Source organism: Zootoca vivipara, chromosome 11, assembly GCF_965207765.1.
Source record: "Zootoca vivipara chromosome 11, rZooViv2.hap1.1, whole genome shotgun sequence".
Classification (NCBI taxonomy): Eukaryota; Metazoa; Chordata; class Lepidosauria; order Squamata; family Lacertidae; genus Zootoca; species Zootoca vivipara.
The window spans coordinates 3,003,644-3,024,043 of record NC_142594.1 but is presented as its reverse complement, the minus strand read 5'-3'; the positions used below and the strand labels follow the sequence as shown (position 1 = coordinate 3,024,043).

General features: G+C 43.3%; 1 protein-coding gene and 1 pseudogene across 18 annotated transcripts in view; both read right to left on the bottom strand.

Moving 5' to 3' along the window:
* The window catches only part of TPK1 (thiamin pyrophosphokinase 1), a 210,368-nt gene that overhangs the window by 6,077 nt on the left and 183,891 nt on the right, over window positions 1-20,400 (bottom strand). For 6 of the 18 annotated variants that reach the window (XR_015946335.1, XR_015946336.1, XR_015946330.1 and 3 more), the window contains 3 exons: window positions 5,831-5,994; window positions 3,110-3,231; window positions 1,613-1,687 (listed from right to left, as the gene is read on the bottom strand). The exons of 3 other annotated variants lie outside the window; for them this stretch is intronic. Coding sequence is in view for 6 of the 15 variants with exons in the window: in XM_088653848.1 (XP_088509974.1) it covers window positions 1,613-1,687; window positions 5,831-5,994 (239 nt within the window). In the remaining 9 variants the exon portion in view is untranslated. Of the gene's footprint in view, window positions 1-1,612; window positions 1,688-3,109; window positions 3,232-5,830; window positions 5,995-6,060; window positions 7,980-20,400 lie in introns of those variants that run through there. 9 more of the 18 variants (XM_088653849.1, XM_088653851.1, XR_015946337.1 and 6 more) reach the window with 7 other exon arrangements.
* On the bottom strand, window positions 3,258-5,662 carry LOC148684183 (uncharacterized; annotated as a pseudogene).

Genomic DNA, 20,400 nt, shown 5'->3' with positions numbered 1-20,400 from the left:
AAATGAAAAGGGAGGAAGTCATGATGCCAAGTCTACTGGTGTGAACAGGACTGCTAGGTGATTTGGGAAGAGAGCTGTGCTGGCATGAATCCATTTTTTTTTAAAAAAAACAATAGAGGTAGGAAAGAAACATGAAATCTACATGTGCTAAAAGCATGCCCTCCCAACATTTCTCTGGTGAAAATAGGGACACCCTAAAGAAAAGTGGGACATTCCAGGATCAAATCAGAAACAGGAAAAGCTTCTCTAAATCAGGGACATCCCTGGAAAATAGGGACACTTGGAGGGTCTGTAAGAGTCCTTCCTGAGCTGGAGTACCAACTGCAAAACTTGTTTTTGTATGCTCCCTGAAGTCAAAAACAACAACCTTCCTGTGGATAGAAAGCAAGGCTATCAGGAAAAAGGCTAAGGTAGAACTTTTCTGCCTGATGTACTAGTTTTCAACATGAAGTGGTGTTTTTTTTAATTTTAAAAAAACCTGGGGTAATTGTAAAAAAGGGATCCTTCATTTACAATCTGAATAAAAAATAACCCATTATTGAAAGTTTTTCATATTTCAACATGTATATGTGCACGCTGACTGCAAAATAACTTGTGATGTTCACAAAAGTATATCCCAAACTGAACACTAAATAACAGAAACCAACAATCAAAGGAATGAATGAACGAATGAGGAAAAGATGTATCGTATTCTTCGCTCCATAGGACCCACCTGACCATAGGACACACCTAGTTTTTAAAGGAGAATTGTCCTAGGCATAGCAGCCAACTCCTAGAGGCCTAGGTGCCTTTGCCCCCCCCCTTAAATATTTGAGGAAGCTTTTTTTTTGCAAATGGGAAAAGCCCCATGGGGTCAGCTCAGAGCTGTGCATCTTTCTTGCAAAGGGGGAAAGCTCCATTTTTAAATGATCAGCTCAAAGTTACTGAGTTTCCTTGCAAAGGGAAAAAATCCTGTTTTTATGGGTTCAACTCACAGTTCTGCAGCTTCACTAGGAAAGGAAAGGGACCCATTTCTAGTTTCCAGACAGATAATCTAATCAGCCAGTCACATGTCTCCCTCTGAAGACAACAATTGAGGTCTAGACAAGGGGCCCAGAGGGGCCGGGAAGGGAGCTAGCTCCCTTATCTCCCTCCCCGATCTATTGCAATCAGTTGCTGAGCGGGTTCCTTTCAACGTGCTCATTCCCTCTTGTTAGCCTTTAGCTCTTTCTAAAAAGAAAAAAGAAATTTGGCAATTCGGCTCCAGGGACCACGCATTCACTCCATAAGACGCACAGACATTTCCTCTTACTTTTTAGGAGGAAAAAAGTGCGTCTTATGGAGCGAAAAATATGGTAAACACCACCATTGTATTATACATTTATAAAGGTAAAGGTAAAGGGGCCCCTGACCATCAGGTCCAGTCGTGTCTGACTCTGGGGTTGTGGCGCTCATCTCGCTCTATAGGCCGAGGGAGCCGGCGTTTGTCCACAGACAGCATGGCGAACCAGAGCAGCACACGGAAACGCCGTTTACCTTCCCGCTCTAGCAGTTCCTATTTATCTACTTGCATTTTGATGTGCTTTCGAACTGCTAGGTGGGCAGGAGCTGGGACCAAGCAACGGGAGCTCACCCCGTCACAGGGATTCGAACCGCCGACCTTCTGATCAGCAAGTCCTAGGCTCAGTAGTTTAACCCACAGCGCCACCTAGGTATAGAAAGCATAAAACATTTCAGTAAGTAAATCAATGGAGATGGAGATTGTGAAAATAATTGTTTTGGTAACAAATAATTTCTGAAATAATTTCTGAGCACCCGGAGGCTTAACTCCTCCCATATGAACTGCTGTATACTGTATACATGCTAATGAATATATTCTTCCCCCGAAAACCGGTCAACCGGCTGATCAAAGAAAAAGATTCAATGGAGTTGAATGCAAGTTGTGGGTTAGTAGAAATGATTTGTTTTACAATTGTCATGTGATTTCAATGACCACATCTCTTGTGGTGAACAACTAAAAAGAAAACAAAATGAAGCAATTTTTAAGGAAGAATGGAACCTGTTCCCCACTCCTGCCACACAGTGGTGAACTAGTACAGAAGCCTGTAGTTCTGAAGACTCTTGTCTTCAGTATTATGCTGAATGACCTCAGAGCACACAACCTCACACTGTTCTAAGGTTCAGTTCTCCCTTAAGTTGTCTACCGTACTTCCTGTGCACACAAAAGGTCAAAACTCTGGTTGTTTCCATTACTGAATAAATAGGTAGAAGAGCCTGTACAAGTCTGGACATTTGGAATATCTGAAATTATTAATAATTAATTAAAAGCTTTTAGTAAAATGAACACAACTTCCATCTTTTCCCATGAGGGAACTCAGGCATTATAAAATGTCAGAAAATGACGATCAATAAGCTGAAACACGCGTAAAGTGAAAATATTGAATTACAATTTTTTGCTTGCCTATTTCAGTTTACTCGGAGAGTCCTCATGAAAGGAGCAAAATCTGCATTTAAATAGGGATGCATTAGCAATGCACCAGCTTGCCTTTGTAGGCACTGGGTACCAGAAGAATAACACTCAACCGTTTTATTTTCTATCAAAATACACAATATGATTATGTGTGTGGAGCAAAAGCTTGCATATTCCATGTGTGCACATTTGCAGTGTGTCTCTGAATGGACATGAATTTAACACTCATCCAGGATCCTTGCCAGTGAGTCCCCAAGCAGAATACTTTACTGTCCTCAACACAAGAGAGTGAAACCATCCACTTTTGTGGAACTCAGTAAAGGGAAGCATCTGGATACTAACATGCCTGCTGCTATGAGCCAGCCTGGCTTTAGTAGGCATTTCCCCAAGAAGGGTAATTTGGGGAGTTCTTCCCAGGTTAAAAGGTGCCAGTTTTCATCCCTGCTCCTTGTGGGTTCTTCTCCTGCTCACAAAGTTTAGGAGGAGAAGACTGGAAACAGATTTGTGGGTGTGTTGGACATTGTTCAGAGGAAAGCCAGTTGAAGTGGCCTTACTCAGAGGCCACTTTGGAGAAGCTTGCTTATTGGGCGATATCAGGGCCGGCCCACCCAGAGGCAGGAGATCTGGCCTCCAAGGAACACACTGCAAGTCAATCTTTACCCTCGCCTGTCATCCTTGTTCCTGATGCAGATCTTCACTCCCCACTTCTTCCCTGGCAGGGGCGTCATTTTGTGGTTCACCTCAGGTGCCGAAATATATTGGCCCCAGGTGATATACAAATACTGTAAATAAAACAAACAAATTATGCCAGTCCTGTTGGATCTTCAACCCTATGGTAATGCACAATGTGACCGAAATACAGTGGTGCCTCGCTAGACAAAATTAATTCATGTAACGAATTCGTCTAGCGAGGCCCAGTTTCCCATAGGAAAGCATTGAAACTTAATCAATGCGTTCCTATAGGCTCTGGGGGACTGGCGGCGGCATGGGACGGGGCTTCGGAGAAGGTCTCCGAAGCCCCGTCCGATGCCGGCTGTGTGCAAGGCGGCGGCGGGGGGGGGGAGAAGCTCTCTTCTCCCAGCCACCGCCTTGCCTGCCTCCCCTGACACGGAACGCAACTTCAGAGGTCTCCGAAGTTGCCCTCCGTGCCCGGGGCGAGAGGCGGCGGTGGGGGAAGACCTCCCGCCGCCTCTCGCCTGCCTCCGAAGTTGCGCTCCGTGCCGGTGGTGCGGTGGCTCCGGGGGACGGAGCCGAATCGCAGCGGATGCTGCTTGCCCCCGCCTGTCTTCCCCGAGCCAAGGGGAAGACAGGCAGGGGCAGCCGCCGCACCGCTGCGTTTTGGCTCCGTCCCCCCTGGCAAAGGAAGATTAGCTGTCAGCTTCCCGCACTGACAGCTGATCTTCCTTTGCTGCTTTCTATGGCCGCGCTTTGTAAGATGAAGTGGCGGTCATAGAAAATTTTGTCGTCTTATGAATGCCTTGTGCAACGCAAAACTCTTTCGTCTAGCGAGTTTTTCGTCGTGCGAGGCATTCGTAAAGTGAGGCACCACTGTATACCATTGGCAAGTTCTTTGTTGAACAGGAATCCCTTGCAGTGTGTTTGTTCTCGTCTTGTGGCGAAGTGTATTCTAGATTGCATTGATAAATCTGTGGGGACACCCAGTGCTCCACTGCTATTGCCCACTGCAAAGGATGACAGGCTGTTTTTTTAGAGAAGCTTGTCCACGAGTATCAATCCGTTCACTGAGGAATCCCAGATGAGCTTCCGAAAAGGACCCAAAGGTTCTTTAGAACAGTTTTTCAAACCACAGCCACAAAATAAATGGTAAGATCCCTGGGAAATATTCTGGATATAGGTGGAACAAATTTGTAATGCCATCCAACTTCCCTTATGTCACAGGTTTACAAGGGGCACAAATTGGCCCTCAGCCAAGCTTACATTGGCTGACTGTTTCTGCCTTGTGGGTGCTGGATGGACAGGAGGTTAAGAGCCACTTTCTGCTGCTTGGCTCATAAAGCTCAGATTATGCGCAACAGCTTCTGATCAAATTAAATCTCATAACCAAGAGCTTTATTGCAAAGCTTTTAAGAATAAATGATGCCATTACTTTTGAGAAGATAATGGGGTTTATGGAAACATGGCATTATATTCTCACTAAAAAAAGTAAAAAGAATAAATACATGCACACAACACAAGTACCAGTTCTATATTTTATAGACTGTTCTGCCTAAAGTTGGAGAATGATAGAGTATGAGAAGGAGAAACGGATTGGCGCATACTGCCAACAGCATTGAAATCCCTCTCTTCTCAACAGATCTATTTTTTAAAATGTCTGTTGGCATAAGCTGAACCATTACATTCCTGTTAGGAAAGAAACTGCATCTATCTTTATCCTCTTCGGAAGCAGAGTATCCTTATCACTTGTAAGGTGTCTGTATTGTGGTGCCCAGAATTGGACACAGTATTCCAAGTGTGGTCTGACTAAGGTAGAATAGAGTGGTACTATTACTTCTCTTGATCTGGACACTAGATGTCTGTTGATTCAGCCTAAAAGAGCATTCACTTTTTTTGCTGCTGCATCACACTGTTGATTCATGTTGATTCAAGACCCCTAGATCCTGTTGACATGTATATAGGATGTCCCCTATCCTATATTTGTGCATCTGGTTCTTCCTGCCTAAGTGCAGATCCTTACATTTGTCCCTATTGAAATTCATTTTGTTACCTTGCACCCGGTTCTCTAATCTGTTAAGGTCATTTTGAATTCTGATTCTTCCTTCTACACTACAGCATTAGCTACCACTCTCAGTTTGGTGACATCTGCAAATTTGATGAGCATCTCCTCAGTTCCTTCATCCGAGTTGTTTATAAAGATGTTGAACAACAACAGGCCCAGGACAGAACCATGTGACACCCCACTTGTCACTTTTTTCAGGATGATGGGGAACCAAACTCTTTGGGTTTGGTCAGTCAACCAGCTACAAATCCACCTAACAGTTATCTCGTTAAACCCACATTTTACCATCTTCCTCGTGAGAATATCATGGGGGACTTTGTCAAAAGCCTTACTGAAATCAAGATACACTACGTCCACAGCATCCCCCTGATCCACCAAGTTTGTAATTCCATCAAAAAAAGAAATCAGATTGGTCTGACATGACTTATTTTGAGAAACCCATGCTGGGTCTTAGTAATCACAGCATCCTTTTCTAAATACTCACTTCACCCTTGTCCTTTTAATTATCCCAGTGACCTGAAATGTTTTATACTGTGATGCCAATAAAGGTATTTGATTTGATTTGAAATGCTCACAGACCGACTGTTGAATTATCTGTTCTAGGACCTCCCCTGGTATTGTCAAGCTCACCAGTTGGTAGTTACCTGGGTCTTCCCTTTTCCCATTTTTGAAGATGGGGACAACATTTGCCTGCCTCCAGTTTGTAGGGACTCATCTGTTCTCCAAGATTTCTCAAAGATCATAGACAAAGCTTCTGAAATTACATCCACAAGATCCTTTAGTACCCTTGGAGGCAGCTCATCAGGCCCTGGAGAGATGAATTCAATTAAAGTAGCTAGGTGTTCCCTTACTACTTCTCTTCCTATCTTGGGCTGCAGCTCCCTCCTTACATCATTTATTCTGTTATCATCAGGTTGGGCATCACTTTCCTTTTCGGTGAAAACAGTAGTAGGTGTTAAGTAGTTTCCCCTCCTCTCTGTCACCCAATAGCATTTCCCCGTCTTCTCCATGCAGAGGACCCACCACTGGCTTGTCCTTCCTCTTACTCCAGACATAGCCAAAGAGACCTTTTTATTATTTCTAATGGCTGGGTGAAACAGCAGGTCCTCAAGCTGGACAGGGAAGCCAAAGGTGGCCAGTGGCAGTACCAGCCAGCCTGGGGTTCTGAATCTGGAGGCAGGCGAACCAAGGCTGGCAGGTAGAGGACCCAGCAGAGCTGGAGTGCTGCAGCAGCCTATTCTAGGAAACCTCCATGGCTCACCTGGGCGCTCATCCACCACCTCTCGTCACACTGTGGTTTACAACTTAAACACACAAAGATTTAAGAGCCAAACCCTTCAAACACTTTCAAGATGAAGGGTTGCAGTCACATAGCGGTGCAACCATACCCTCCAACATTTCTCCTAGGAAAATAGGGACTTCCCATTCCATAATGATAATGTTATTATTTATACCCCACACATCTTACTGGGTTGCTCTAACCACAACATACTGTATATAAAAACATAATAAAATTAAAACATTAAAAATCTTTCCTATACAGGATTGCCTTCAGACAGATCGGGGGTTGAATAACTCCATACCTTAAGGAAAAGCGGGACATTCCAGAATCAAAACAGAAACCAGTATGGATTCTCTAAGTCAGGGATGTCCCTGGAAAACAGGTAGACTTGGAGAGTCTGTGCAACCGTATGCCAGGGTTCGTTCTGCCTGCCCTTTCAGGATATGGAGGACATGAGGTTGGCTTCCAGTTTAACCATAAACCTGGTGTAAAAATTCAGCTTCAACCTAAACTTCCAAAACTGTTAAGTAAAACCAAGGGTGGGAATTGGCAACCCAGAAATCAGGCAATAGAAGTGCAAAAAAACAATGACAGGCTGAATCAAATCATTCCCGTCTTTCAGTGTCTTTTAACCCCAAGTGCCTGAAATTAGTTGGATTTCTGTCAACTCTGACTAATTTCAGGCACGTGGGGTGAAAAGGCAGTGACATGTGCAATTGAAAAGCAAGGAAATAAACTCCCCAGGCATAATCTTTCTTGGCCCATAGCGAGTGCCTGTCAAGTGGGCCTGATTTGCAGACCAGGCTCTTCATCATCTCTCCACCCCCATTCCTCCTCTTCAGGCACCTGCTAAATGCCCAAGAATACACACACCCGAACACTGATAACAAGCAATAAACTGTTGTCAACAACACAAAACTGGGCATGTTGATGATTCCATTATTCTCACTTGCAGTTTCAACTGAACATGACTGCACAGGAGAGGGGACTTGATAGAAGGGGGGGCAATCTGTTTGGAAGATTTTCTTAACCCCTTTCCCCCCATTGTTTTCCTGATTAAAAACTGCCCCACCCAGCTGCTACATGCCCTGTGGTACCAAAATGTCATTCGCCTCAATATATGAATTGAGGACAGTGGCTACGAAAACAAACAACACCTCAAATTTGGGCTGAATTTTCAAGTGTTTAAAAGCTCAGCCCAGCTTCAAAAATGTTGGAAAGGGACTAAATGAACCTCATGTTATGTACTGTCCCCCTTGTGAATGTTGCGGGTTACAAGCTCCGCTAACCTGGAAGTAGATGCTCCCGGTTGCGACCTTTGCCCCGGGATGCGAGCGGAAGTCGCGCGCCGGCAGCGTGGCAGCAGTGGGAAGCACCATTAGCGAAAGCGTGCCTCGTGTTACAAGTGGTTTCAGGTTGAGAACGGACCTCCGGAGTGAATTCAGTTCGTAACCAGAGGTACCACTGTAGGTTGTTTCAAGCAATATTTGTGCCAGGTCTGTGTTTATGCCCTAAGTATACAAAAGTGCACCAAAAAAAATAGAATGTGGGATTAGATGCAGAGTTCAGCTTTTTCAGAATGTCAGCAAGCTTCTAGTCCTTATGGTTGTGAAAACATGCTTGAAAGTGTATGGGCAACACCTGCTTGAAAGCTCAGATTGTGACTCACATTGTGTGCAACTGCTTCCCAAACCAGCAGTAGGAGTGCACAGGATGTAGAGCACAGAACCTTTATCTTTTCACCCAGCACCAATAGCCAGGCTGTGTCCAGACAGTTTCCCAAAATGTCCAGTGTCAGGAAATTCTACCAGTATATCTAAGAACTCTAGGTGCTCTTTTGTTTTTCCCCATTTCACCTGCCAGGCCACAGTGCTGGTTGGTGCCCATTGAGAGTGGTAGGCCAGAAAGACGGCAGTGGACGGTTGCGAGGAATCCCCAATTTCTTGAAGCATGGGAACCCAAATAAAAAATTCTTTAGACGATTTGGCATAACATTCGGTTTGATTGATATATATATGTGTATAATTTGAAATAATGAATGTGATATAATTGGTTTTAATTGGAAAATTAATAAAATATATTTAAAAAAAAAAGAGAGAGTGGTAGGCCAGACAGCAGCAAGACTCAATGACAGGCAGAGCCAACTAATTCTAATTTTGTCTCCATCCTCCTCCATCCTCTACACTGACGCGATGGACGAGGAAGCAGGAGGCTGGATGAAGGCAGACTGAGCTTGTGGGGCAGTGCCCCATTTGTCCTTATGGACCAATCCCTACAGCATGCCCACCTGCTACACCTAACATCATGCATGACTTATTACTATTTATTGTAGGAGCGCAGGGCAGGAAACAAAACCACAATTTAAAAATGAAAACAAAGCAAAAACATTCTGAAACATATACAAAATTCTAAAAAACCCAAACTGACAAAATGTAGTGATGGCCACCGACTCTGAAGGTTTAGGATTAGGCAGATTCAGGGAAGATGAGGCTATCATTGGTTCTATACTACCTGTACTGCTGGAGTAGCTGTTAGCATCCATTTTTCTAGAGAGACAATGGAGTGTGCCTCCAAGGGTGAAGCCATAGCTCTGGAGTATCACAGCACCCGCTGTAGCTGCAGATTGGTACCTAGCAACTGCTGCCTCCCGTGTTGTTTTTACTGCATTCATTAGTAGCACTGAAGTGACCTCACTGGGGTGCAAGCCTGAGCTGTGTGTCCTGGGCTGCCCAGAAGACACTCACCCCCAGCCTGCCTCGCTGACGTGGTCCAAAGGAATGCAGAGAAATATGTTTGGCACCAGCTTGGCTGCAGAAATAAGCTGGAAGGAGGTGTACAAGACACCATTCAACTTTCTTAGGGACTCCACTCCTGATTTGTGTAGGGTTCCTCCTTAGTCTCTCCTTCTCCCAAGGCAGATGGTATGGAGGTAGTATGTCTCTGAACACCAGTTGCTGGGAACTGCAGATGGTGAGAGCCCCATTGCACCTGGGTGCTGCTTGTGGGCTTCCCATGGCCATGTGGTTGACTGCAGTGAGCACAGAATGCTGGGCCAAATGGGACTTAGTTCATGTGCTTAACTGGGCTTTGAAACCCATCAGCAGATCTAGAAGTTAAGAGTGTCATCCTCTTTTGCTGCAGCTGTCTTTCAGAAGGACAGAAGTCATTTTGTTTCTGCATTAAGGCAAAGTGGAATTAATTTGACCCCAGTTGTGCTATGGCAGTTTGGAAAGAAGGCTATCAATACTTCGTGCTACTTTCCTGTGCAATTCACACAGGAGGGGGTAGGGGTGGGAGTTGGAAATCCCACCACCACATATACTCAAAATGTGAGCTTGGAAATAAATTCCATGAAGTGATCTCGACATTCTGACAGCTGCAATTTATCATCATAAATTACTGTGCTTTGCTGCAAAGTTTCTGTCATATGAAGACAGTGATCCTCCTAAATTGCCTAGTGCCCTCTTCAATAATTATCTTAGTTTTCAAAGATACAGATATCCTAGATAAAGGACATCTCAATCCATAGACAAATAGAAGAACTTGGATCTCATTGTGCCTCTGCTGAAATACCCATGCATAGCTCTATTAGTCTTTAGATGAGGGTCATTTGTTCTGCCAAAATGTCACAGTGCATTACTTAAAGGGAGAAATTGGTTAGGGTGCATCAGACAGGATGCGCAGCAGTAAACAAGCCTGTCTTTTATGTATCTTCTTCATTCTAATCAATGTATACTTTATATTTCCTGTGTGGAAGCTGCTTTTCTGCATTTTCTACTACCACTGTGATTTGAAGACCCGTGTAGTGCTCCAACCCATGCGATAAGAGCATTAGAAGCCCACTGTCAGGAAGTGGGTACAGAGTTGGACTGGAACCGAGAAACTCAGGTTCAAATCCATACTCTATCATGAAACTCCCTGGATGACTTTGGGGAAGTCATTCTCTGCCTAACCCACCTCACAGGGTTGTTGAGAGAATAACATGCTATGTGGGTGGGTGAGGTAAGGGGAACTGTTTGAAATGCAATGAGAAACAGCAACAATAATACAGTCTGGATCTGTCACTGCTCCCTAAAACCATCCTGAAAACTGCTCCTGAGGATTGCGAGACGCTGAGTGGAAGTGGACATCAACTAAAATCAACACCCCCCCCCCCTCAATAGGAGCAGAAGGGAACTTCCGGATCCTAGCTTATTTACCGTAAGTAAACTAAAATGAAGGTAATCACGACAACACACTGCTGGAGAATATCTTGCACACTGTGCTATTGCAGTAGAAATCTCTTCATCTAACTGACCAAGGAAGGAAAACATGCAACTTACTTTGCCTTTTAATGGAACACTGATCAATGACATATAGTTGTACCTTGGAAGTCAAACGGAATCCATTCTGGAACTCCGTTCAACTTCCAAAACGTTCGAAAACCAAAACGCAGCTTCTGATTGGCTGCATGGAGGAAGGGTTTTTGGAATTCTTTGGTGATAAAAGTCATTATATTGGACTGGAGGGAGGCTATTCTTGACATTTGTGGAAGGGAAATGTGTGGAAGAGAAAATGATTGAACTTGAGATGTCAGGTTTAAGATTGGGAAACATCACCTAGAAGAATGAGGAGCAGCTGGATATTATCCTGGACTACAGCTGGATAGCATCCTGGAGCACTTTGAATAATCTTTATAAATACAACTGGCAGAGAATCAGAAGTCCTCTTTATTTCTCTCTTCTCTTTTTTTCCCATTCCCCCCCCTTCTTTTTCTTCTTTTATCTACTTTGCTTTTGTTTAAGGTTTGTTGTGTTCTGAATTAATGAGGTGAAGGCTGGCTGGTGAAAGACCCTGTGTGAGATGCAGGGAAGAGATGATCTCCCAGGATGGAGACCAAAATGGTCAAAGGCCTGGAAACAATGACTTATGAGGAACGGCTTAGGGAACTGGGTATGTTTAGCCTGGAGAAGAGAAGGTTAAAGGGTGATATGATAACCATGTTCAATTATAGAAAAGGATGTCATATAGAGGAGGGAGAAAGGTTGTTTTCTGCTGCTCCAGAGAAGCAGACACGGAACAATGGATTCAAACTACAAGAAAGAAGATTCCACCTAAACATTAGGAAGAACTTCCTGACAGTAAGAGCTGTTCAGCAGTGGAATTTGCTACCAAGGAGTGTGGTGGAGTCTCCTTCTTTGGAGGTCTTTAAGCAGAGGCTTGACAGCCATATGTCAGGAATGCTTTGATGGTGTTTCCTGCTTGGCAGGGGGTTGGACTGGATGGCCCTTGTGGTCTCTTCCAACTCTATGATTCTATGATTTGTTGATTTGTCTATCTCTATTGGAGATGCAGCAGCAAGAACAATCTTAGTTATTATAAAAAGAAGAGAGCTTGACTCTCAACATAAGCTGTTGTGTGAAGTGAATTTGGCTTTCATCCTAGCCACTATGGTCATTCTTTCAGTGAGGGACGATAGCTCAGAGGCGGACCATATTGGAGGAAGGGCTGTAGCTCAGTGGTACAGCATCTGCTTTGCATGCATAAAGTCCCAAGTTCACGCCCTGACATCTGCAGTTACGGTAAAAGGATCAGGTAGCAGGTGATGGAAAGACCTTCTGCCTGAGCCTTTAGAGAGCCACCTGCACCCAAAGTAAACAGTACTTACAGGCTATACAGACAAAGTGTCTGACCTGGTATGAGGCAACTTCCTATGTTCCAATCTTGAAACCTCTTCATTCTCACAACCTTCATAGTCTCAGCACCAACATATAAAAATTGCCTGTTGGTTTCTTATACATTTCTCTGTGTTTTGCCATGAGAAACAGACTTACTCAGTCCATGCTATCTGAGTACGAAATGACACATGTCTCTTCTATAGCCCCATGGAATGGCATCAGACATGATGCTGTCTTTTGTTAGCAAAACCGCAGAAGACCTGGGCCACCAAGCCCCCCGGTAAGCCTCTCTGCCGGGTGTCTCCTGCCTCCCGTAGCCAGCTGTAACACGATCCAGGCTCCTTGGAGTCTGGACACGTTATCTGCAGAGCTCATCTCCAGCGTTAGCGTGGTTTGGCAGCAGCAGCAGCAATGGAAGACTCAGAGAGAAGTCCTTGCATATATACAAGCGTTTATTCTAAAGCATCTCGGAAGATAGACCATCTCCATCAGCAAAGCAAAAGCAAGAGAACTAACATTACAAAAGTACAACAAACATATTCAACATCCTCTTCCAAGCCTGTTCCTGTTTAAGGTGGAACAGAATCTACTATGAAATCCTAACATCTTCTCCCCAAACAATGCATGTTCCATGGTAATGTTTACAATATTACCTGCATCCATTAGGACTTGATGCCTGCATGGGACGGAGGAAAAGGTTAACAACTACCATTCTTGATTTAAAAGTGGCCGTAAATCAACTCTCCCCACTCCCCCAGTTACTATACTAATAGTGACAGGGTGTGGAGGGAGCAACAGTTGTGCCAATGGGATGGTAGTAGAGTACAGGGCCAGAACGGGCCGTTCAACCTCTCCTTCTAAAAGGGCTCTCTAGAAAAATGTGCAGGTTTATGACAACATGTAGCTTTATTTTATGCATCTACAGAACAGTGATAATTCATCATGGCATTAATATAATCTTTTCACCATTCTTTCCTATGTCTTTATTGGGCATAGCAGTCCTGGTACACCCGAGCCACGATTAAACAAATAGGAGCCTTCAAAAAATTTATAGAAGCCTTTAGTTAATATATTTTATCACTCCTGTGCCTGCCAGCAGCACATTGCATCCCCCAGCGGTGAAACCTCTGCAGGGCTAGAAAAGCAGGGAAAATTATAAGCAATACAATTTCTGAAATCACAAAAATGATTCCACTTAAGACTTCCCACTCCTACATGAATCATGGATTTAGAACCTGCCAGTTCAGTGCTAGCCTTCTGATAGATTTAAGAGTCAGCAGTTTGTACCTATGTGCAGAGGAGGAATTGGAAGTTCATACCCAAAGGCTGGGCCAGAAAATCCAAAATATGGATTTTCTTTTATTCCTCTCCCACTATTCTTTCCATTGCATTGCCATACAATCCCATCCCACATCAGGGTTCTCATCCCTATTGTCACCTCTCTCACACATTTTGGTATCCTCTCATGAATGTTGTGAGAATCTCTTCAGGCAGAGTCTTTGCCTGGCCTGTTCCCAGAGATGGAGGGGGAAGGAAACTCAAACTTTGGAATGCAAAGCATGTGCTCTACCATTCAGCCAGGCCCTGTTTCCAATAAAACAGCACCATGTGCATGTAGAGGAGACAATTCTTTGAGCTTACCATAGTAGTAAAAATTGTAATAATCCATGTTATGTTCCATTAGTCTTGTCATGTTTTATGCTACAGTCCATCATTCTTTCAGATATGATGTGATGCTATGTGTCAGAATACCAACAATTATGTGGTATGGATGAAATGCTGCTCTGCTCTGTTTGTGGAGAATATGGAGAATGTGGGGCTGCTTGACATACATCAATGGGTAGCCCTCATGAATGCAGCTCTGAGTTGTACAAAAATGCAATTAATACAGCCTTAGCCCCACATACAAGAGTGTGACCCCCAAGTTCTAGCATTATGGGAGATAATTTATAACTGCATAAACATCTATCACAAGTGTCTCCCTGCCTGCCCCTCTCTGAAACATAAAGGCCTCAGATGCTTTCTTATTTCCCTCTATTTAAGAGAACTACTTTCCCCATCCATTGTGACTTAATATCTTGTCAGGTGTTGGATTTGGCAATCATATTTTCACAACTGCAGTTGTGCTTCCTGGCTGCTCCACATTCCCACAGCGGCCGTTTGGTCTGGGTTTGTTTTTATACAGATCCTCAGTTGTCACATCCTACCAACCTATGGCCACAGTAGGAAGATGGAGATCAGCAAAAAGGAATAACCATTCCTTTGATTTCTGATGTTCAGGTTGTGAGTGCTGTTGCTTATGTAGCCAAAGCAAGCCAGGTGTACCTATGCACAAAAGGGAGGTATCAGCTGGAACTCAAAGAGTTGCCAAAGTATAAAACACTTTAGGAAAAAAACTGGGGGAAACCTCAAGGAACAGCTCAGTGAAAACTGGGTCCATACCCACGGAGCCTTCTCTCTTATATGTTTGTTTTCTGTACAAGACTCTTTTTTTATAAATAGAAGAGCATCTGATCATTTGATCCTGTAGCCAAGGTGATATGGTCCAGACACAGTTTTACCATCTGCTTGTGAGATCCAACTTTCTCAGGAAACATTATAAATAGCTGCTCTGTTGGAGTGCTGGATACTGAGTCAGTAGGGGAATTCTGGCAAAAACCCAACCTTGCCTCCACTGGAGGCTGCCTTGGATAAAACTTGGGTTTCTAAGAGGTGAAAGGAAAAAAAAGGTGTATACTCAAGTTTCTGTTCATCACAGTGACTTTCGGCCAACATAGACACCTTCAATTCACGGTGCTTGCAGAGATGATATGCCCATCAGTGCCCATTAAACTAAATGTCAAGTTTTGGAATAAGTAAGTGTCAAGCTGAATAGGCAGTCATTAGCACATGAATAACATTGTCCCAATTTCCTTTTTAAGTAGCAAAGAACTAAGAAAGTTTTCTTGCTATGGAAATATGTATCAGACTGCAACAATGAGCGCACCGGAGACTAGCTAAGCAAGCGGAAGGACATTCTGGCCTAGGCACAGTCCCAAGGAACTTTAGGAAATTCTATGCCCCCACTCCCAGGAACAATGTGCAAAGAGGAAAAGTAGCCTTTTCCTCTTTCCACATTGTTCCTGGGAGTGGGGGCATAGAGAGACAGAGACAGAGAAGGACCAGCTGTGGGAACCTCACACCCAGGGGCAAAACTAGGCCTTATTTCACCAGTCAAAGACCCAGTCTGGCACACACACCCCATTTGTGTACACTCATACACAGAATGGGAGGCTCAATGGCGCCCCTCTGGAGGCTTCACCCAGGGCAAAAACTCCGGCCAGCCCCCCCAATAGCTCCAGCTCTGCCCCACCCCAGTTAGTAACTGGCAGTTGCACCATAACTACAGAAGTCATTTTTAACCTCTGCCATCCACAAGGGTACAGAGTACTTCCATGTATATTTTAGTGCGCAGTCCTCAGAACACTGGGATTTGCTTTCAAGTAAATGTGCACAGGGTTGCTAACATGTTGTAAGCTGCCTTGAAGATTATTTGGTCAACTATTGAGATATAATCTTTAGAATATATAGTCCAATTGTATGTATTTATATCCCACCTTTGTAACATGCATGGTTCCTCACACCCCATCATTTGAACCTTACAAAACCCTGTGGAGTACCAGTAGTTTAAGCTGAGAGAGAGCAACAGGCCCAATGTTGGTGGCTGAGTGAGGATATGAACCTGGGTCATGCCCGTCCTAGTCTAACACAATAGTTACTGCACCATGCTAAATCCACTTTTGCCTCTAGTAGGTATCAAGATATAAGAAATGTCTGGAGTGACCTATGGCGATAGGTAAACATTTGATCATGCTGCTTAAATGAAAACAAAAACAGAAAACCCTACCCATTTTCTATTAAGGCAAGCGTCAACTGCACCTTTACATGACTACAAGCATCACTCATTCATCATCTATCAAGTGCTAACTAGCATGTTTAAATGAGCCACCATACCAATCACAGCTTAATCACGAGGCATAGAACTTCCATATCACTTCATAGCAATATTTTCAATGAAGATCACTAAGTCAACATATTTTTGATTAATCAAGCAGCACACTGTGTGAAATAAGCCCTAGCTGCAAACTGCACCTTGGATCCAAGACCTGCTGTGTTCATAAGTTCTGACACAAATCTCAGGAAATGATACTGTACTGTCAATTGAACTGCTTTGCCATTCTTTGGTTTGTTAAATTTGGGGATGCTCAAAGAGGGATCATGAATCATACCGTGTTTCTCATATTATAAGACACGTCTTATATTTATTTTTTCCTCAAAAAAACACACTATGGCTTATTTTCAAGGGATGTCTTATTTTTTTCCTCCTCCTGCCGCGGCCGGCATTGCTGCTGTGCCTATCACTATGTTTTATTTTCGGGGTATGGCTTATATTCCAATTCACAATTGTGAAATTTTGGCACAGAAATGAGGGTGCTACAAGGCAAATACTGTGTGGAACCTTTCATTAGTGCTAACATTCACTTTCTTATTATTTTTAATGTCAAAGAAACAACCTCATGTTCACTGAGCTTGTAACTCTCTAATCATCTCTGATAAGGGACAGAGGGAACTCACATATCTGTTAACCATACCACACATCACATGGAGTTATCTAATTGTTGTCTGTACTGCTCTAAAATGTATGTTTCCTACTGCATTTCCACGCACTCTGGTTTCCGTCACGGCAGAAGTGGTTTAGTCATGCTGGCCACATGACCCAGAAAGCTGTCTGTGGATGGACGCCGGCTCCCTCGGCCTGAAAGTGAGATGAGCACCACACCCCATAGTCGCCACTGACTGGACTTAACTGTCCAGGGGTCCTTTACCTTTACTTACTGTATTCTTTTGATTTGATTTCTGTCTGTGATATTTTTGGAATGTTGTAAACTGCTTAGATAATTTCTTTGAAATATGAAGTGCTTTCTAAAGTGCTATCTAAATAATAAATATTTATCTAAATAAATAAATAAATATGAAGTGCTATCTAAATAATAAAGAGCAAACCAACAAACCAATTTGTGATCCAACAAATTGAAATATAGTCCCTTTGCTTTACATGATGCACCTCCTGTTGTTGTTGGCACCTATTTCTCTTGAGAGACAATGGAGGGGTGAAGTCAAAGCACTGAAGTGACCTCACCAGGCCACAAGCCAGAATCATGTATATGAAGGTCCTAGACTGCCCAGGTGTCAAGACCACCACCCCTCGGCCTTGGAAAGCAGAGCAAGCCACACCCTGCTTAGCCAGCTTCGAATGGCTGGCTAAACCAGGTGAGGGTAGTCAATGGGTCTCAAACCCTCCGTGAGTGAGGGACTTTCCCTGCATGCGAAGGCAGGCTCCAGTAGTAGACAGCATGATTGTCCAAGCACTTGATAGGTCACAAGTTACACCTAGGGGGCTATAATCTGCTTGGAAGGTCACATGCCATTGTGGGTCTGCCATACAGAAGTTGCTTAATTATTTCCTACAATGCTAAAAATGATGGGCAGGGGGAGCACAAACTCTGCCTGCATCCAGGTCATTTGTTTCCTCTATCTAAATGCTCCTTATGGATTTACTGAATAAAACAAACAAGCCACGTGCAATTACATCCCACAAGATGGTGAAGGACAAACATTTAAAAGGAGGAAAGGAAGAAGAGAAAGCCGGCAAATAAGCAAGGGAAGCTTGTTTTCATTTTAAATACAGTCTTAGTTACTCAACTTTTTACCATCTCTCCCCCCCCCCCCCCGGTCCCTGTCCATTTTCTTGGGAATCCAGGAGTGGATTTAAGCTATTTAATCAACACACAACACTGATTTCTGAACAGAGGGGAGTCCAAACAGGCCTGCTATTAAGCACGGACTGTTAATTATCCTTCTCTAGCAAATCATACTGGGTAGCAGCAGTTAAAGGCAGCATTATCTTGGCTTTTGCAGAAATGACCTTTAAAAATTATAATAAACATCCATAATTGATTGCACTGATTTCTAGACAATTGTTTTAAATTTTAAAAAAGCTAGTTGTGGACTTTGCTACATGGGAAATGTCCACGGCATGTTTTATTTTGTTTGCTTGGTCTCCAGAATTGCACAAATTAATGATAAGCGTTCTAAAACAATCTGTAATTTAATCTTTAATGATATTACAATCATGTTTGTAAACGTAACAAAGCAGGTTGCCCACAGAGATCAGGAAATGATACTAGATGGTGCATTTCAAGTGCTGCACCAGGAACATCAGATGTGGAGCTGAAATGCCTGGTTGGAAGAGTTGTGCAATGCAGCGCTTGCTGGGCTCCGCCATTTCAGACAGCAGGTGCTGAACTGCATTCCTAATGATCCCCTACATTCAAAACAAAACAAAATACAACTCTCCCTTAACATTTTCCAACCAAGGAACAACTTGTCAGGGAATTGGAACAGTTTTTAGATGGGGGCAGACTGCCAACAGCATGTGACACCTCTGCAATAACATCTGCACCAGCTGCTTATATGCTACCAAGCCCTGAATAACTTACCTTAGGGCTGCCTGAACCCTTATGTCCCAGCCTGGTCACTGAGAGCACCCCCCCTCCCTGTTTTACAGTGGCCCAACTGACCTCAACTAGAAGTCCAATGCTGAGGAACATTCTTCTTCTTCTTTTAAAAAAAAATCATGTCTATTGATTTTCCAATAAAAACAGCCAATTAACATATCCATCAGATCATAATCATAATCCAATCAAAAACAATAAACTAAAATAAAAAACCAAATTACAATCCAAATTATTATTAATTTTTCCAGGCTTCCCATAGTCTGGACCTCTGAAGTATATCTATAGTATCTTCGTTCCTGCCTTCTTTGTTGTTCTCATATTTTCCACATTCCGATTTTAATGCTTTAAAGTTCTCCGTCCCTGGGTATGCGATTCTCAATCATGTCAGAAATCATATATCCTTTCATCCATCGAGTATAGCTTTATTTGTGTATATATATATATTCAACTGTCTATTTGCCAGCACAGCTTTTCCTGACTTCATTCCAATCTTCCAATCCGGGCTGTTGTCCAAGTCTATTGTTTGAAGTTTAATGATGCAGCAACTCCCAAGTTGTTAAATTATTCCAATCCAGGCTGATGTCCAAACCTGTCGTTTTGAAATTTAATGACGCAGTAACTTCCAGATTGTTAAGTTATAAATTGTTGAAAATACTGTTTGCAATATTGCAATATAAATGAACTGTATTCCACAGATATAAGTCATTTGGCAATTGATCAGCTTTCCTGGAGACCACACAATCCCCCCCCCCGGGCCCTAGAAGGGGGGTTGCTAGACATCCATTTAGCTTTCTCTCTCGCTCATAATGAAGAAATTCTGCAAACAGATGCACTGCATGTTATCTCAAATTGTTATCTCAAGTCATTATAAAGTCAGTTAGCAAGTATTTCCCACTTCTCTTGAAAAAGGGAGGAATTCTCAATTTTCCGTGCTGCATCATATTAACAAGCACCATCTTGTTTCTTTTTTATCTTTATCAAGTCTTTCAAGTCTAAGTAAAGCAATCACCTCCGTAATCCAAACACCATGATGAGAATCTCTTTGAAGTCCGAGCTTAAACACCAGGGGCTGTGCAGTTCTACAGGTTTTTTCTCAATCTTCTTCAGTCCAGACTATGTCTGTTTATTGTCCAAATCTAATTATTTCATCAAACAGATATTTCCGGCTATGAGAGTGACTTCGGAGAGTGCCAGCCATGTCGTGCTCTGGGACCCAGCATCCTGCCACTTGCACCTTGACGCAAGCTGATAATTTCGAACGGTCTGCGGGTCTACGAGACAGTCCTCCCCCACCCTGGGGAGTCTGCCAGGGCTAATTACCCCCACATCAACCCTGAATTACCGGCATGGCTGAGGTCCGATCGTGTGGGAGTCAACTATTTCTCACCACCGGAAACAGGAAGCCCACTGAGGAACATTCTTCAAGCAGAGATTCAGCTTGACTCTCAGGTTTCTCCATCAGTACTTTGTAGATTTGTAGCTGTTTAATTTTCAGATCTATCTGCATTCTTGAAATATTTTATAATATGGCACCAGAAAGAAGACTGAATAAACCCCTGACTTGCTCCGAGTGTGACCTGCGCGTTTGATTGCCCCTATTTTCAACAAATGTGTCACCAGTAGGAGTATCTGAGTTTTCTCTTGATGCCTTAAGCAAGGAGAGCGGATGAAGATATCTTGTGGATGAGAAGCAAACTCGAGAGCATACTATCAATACT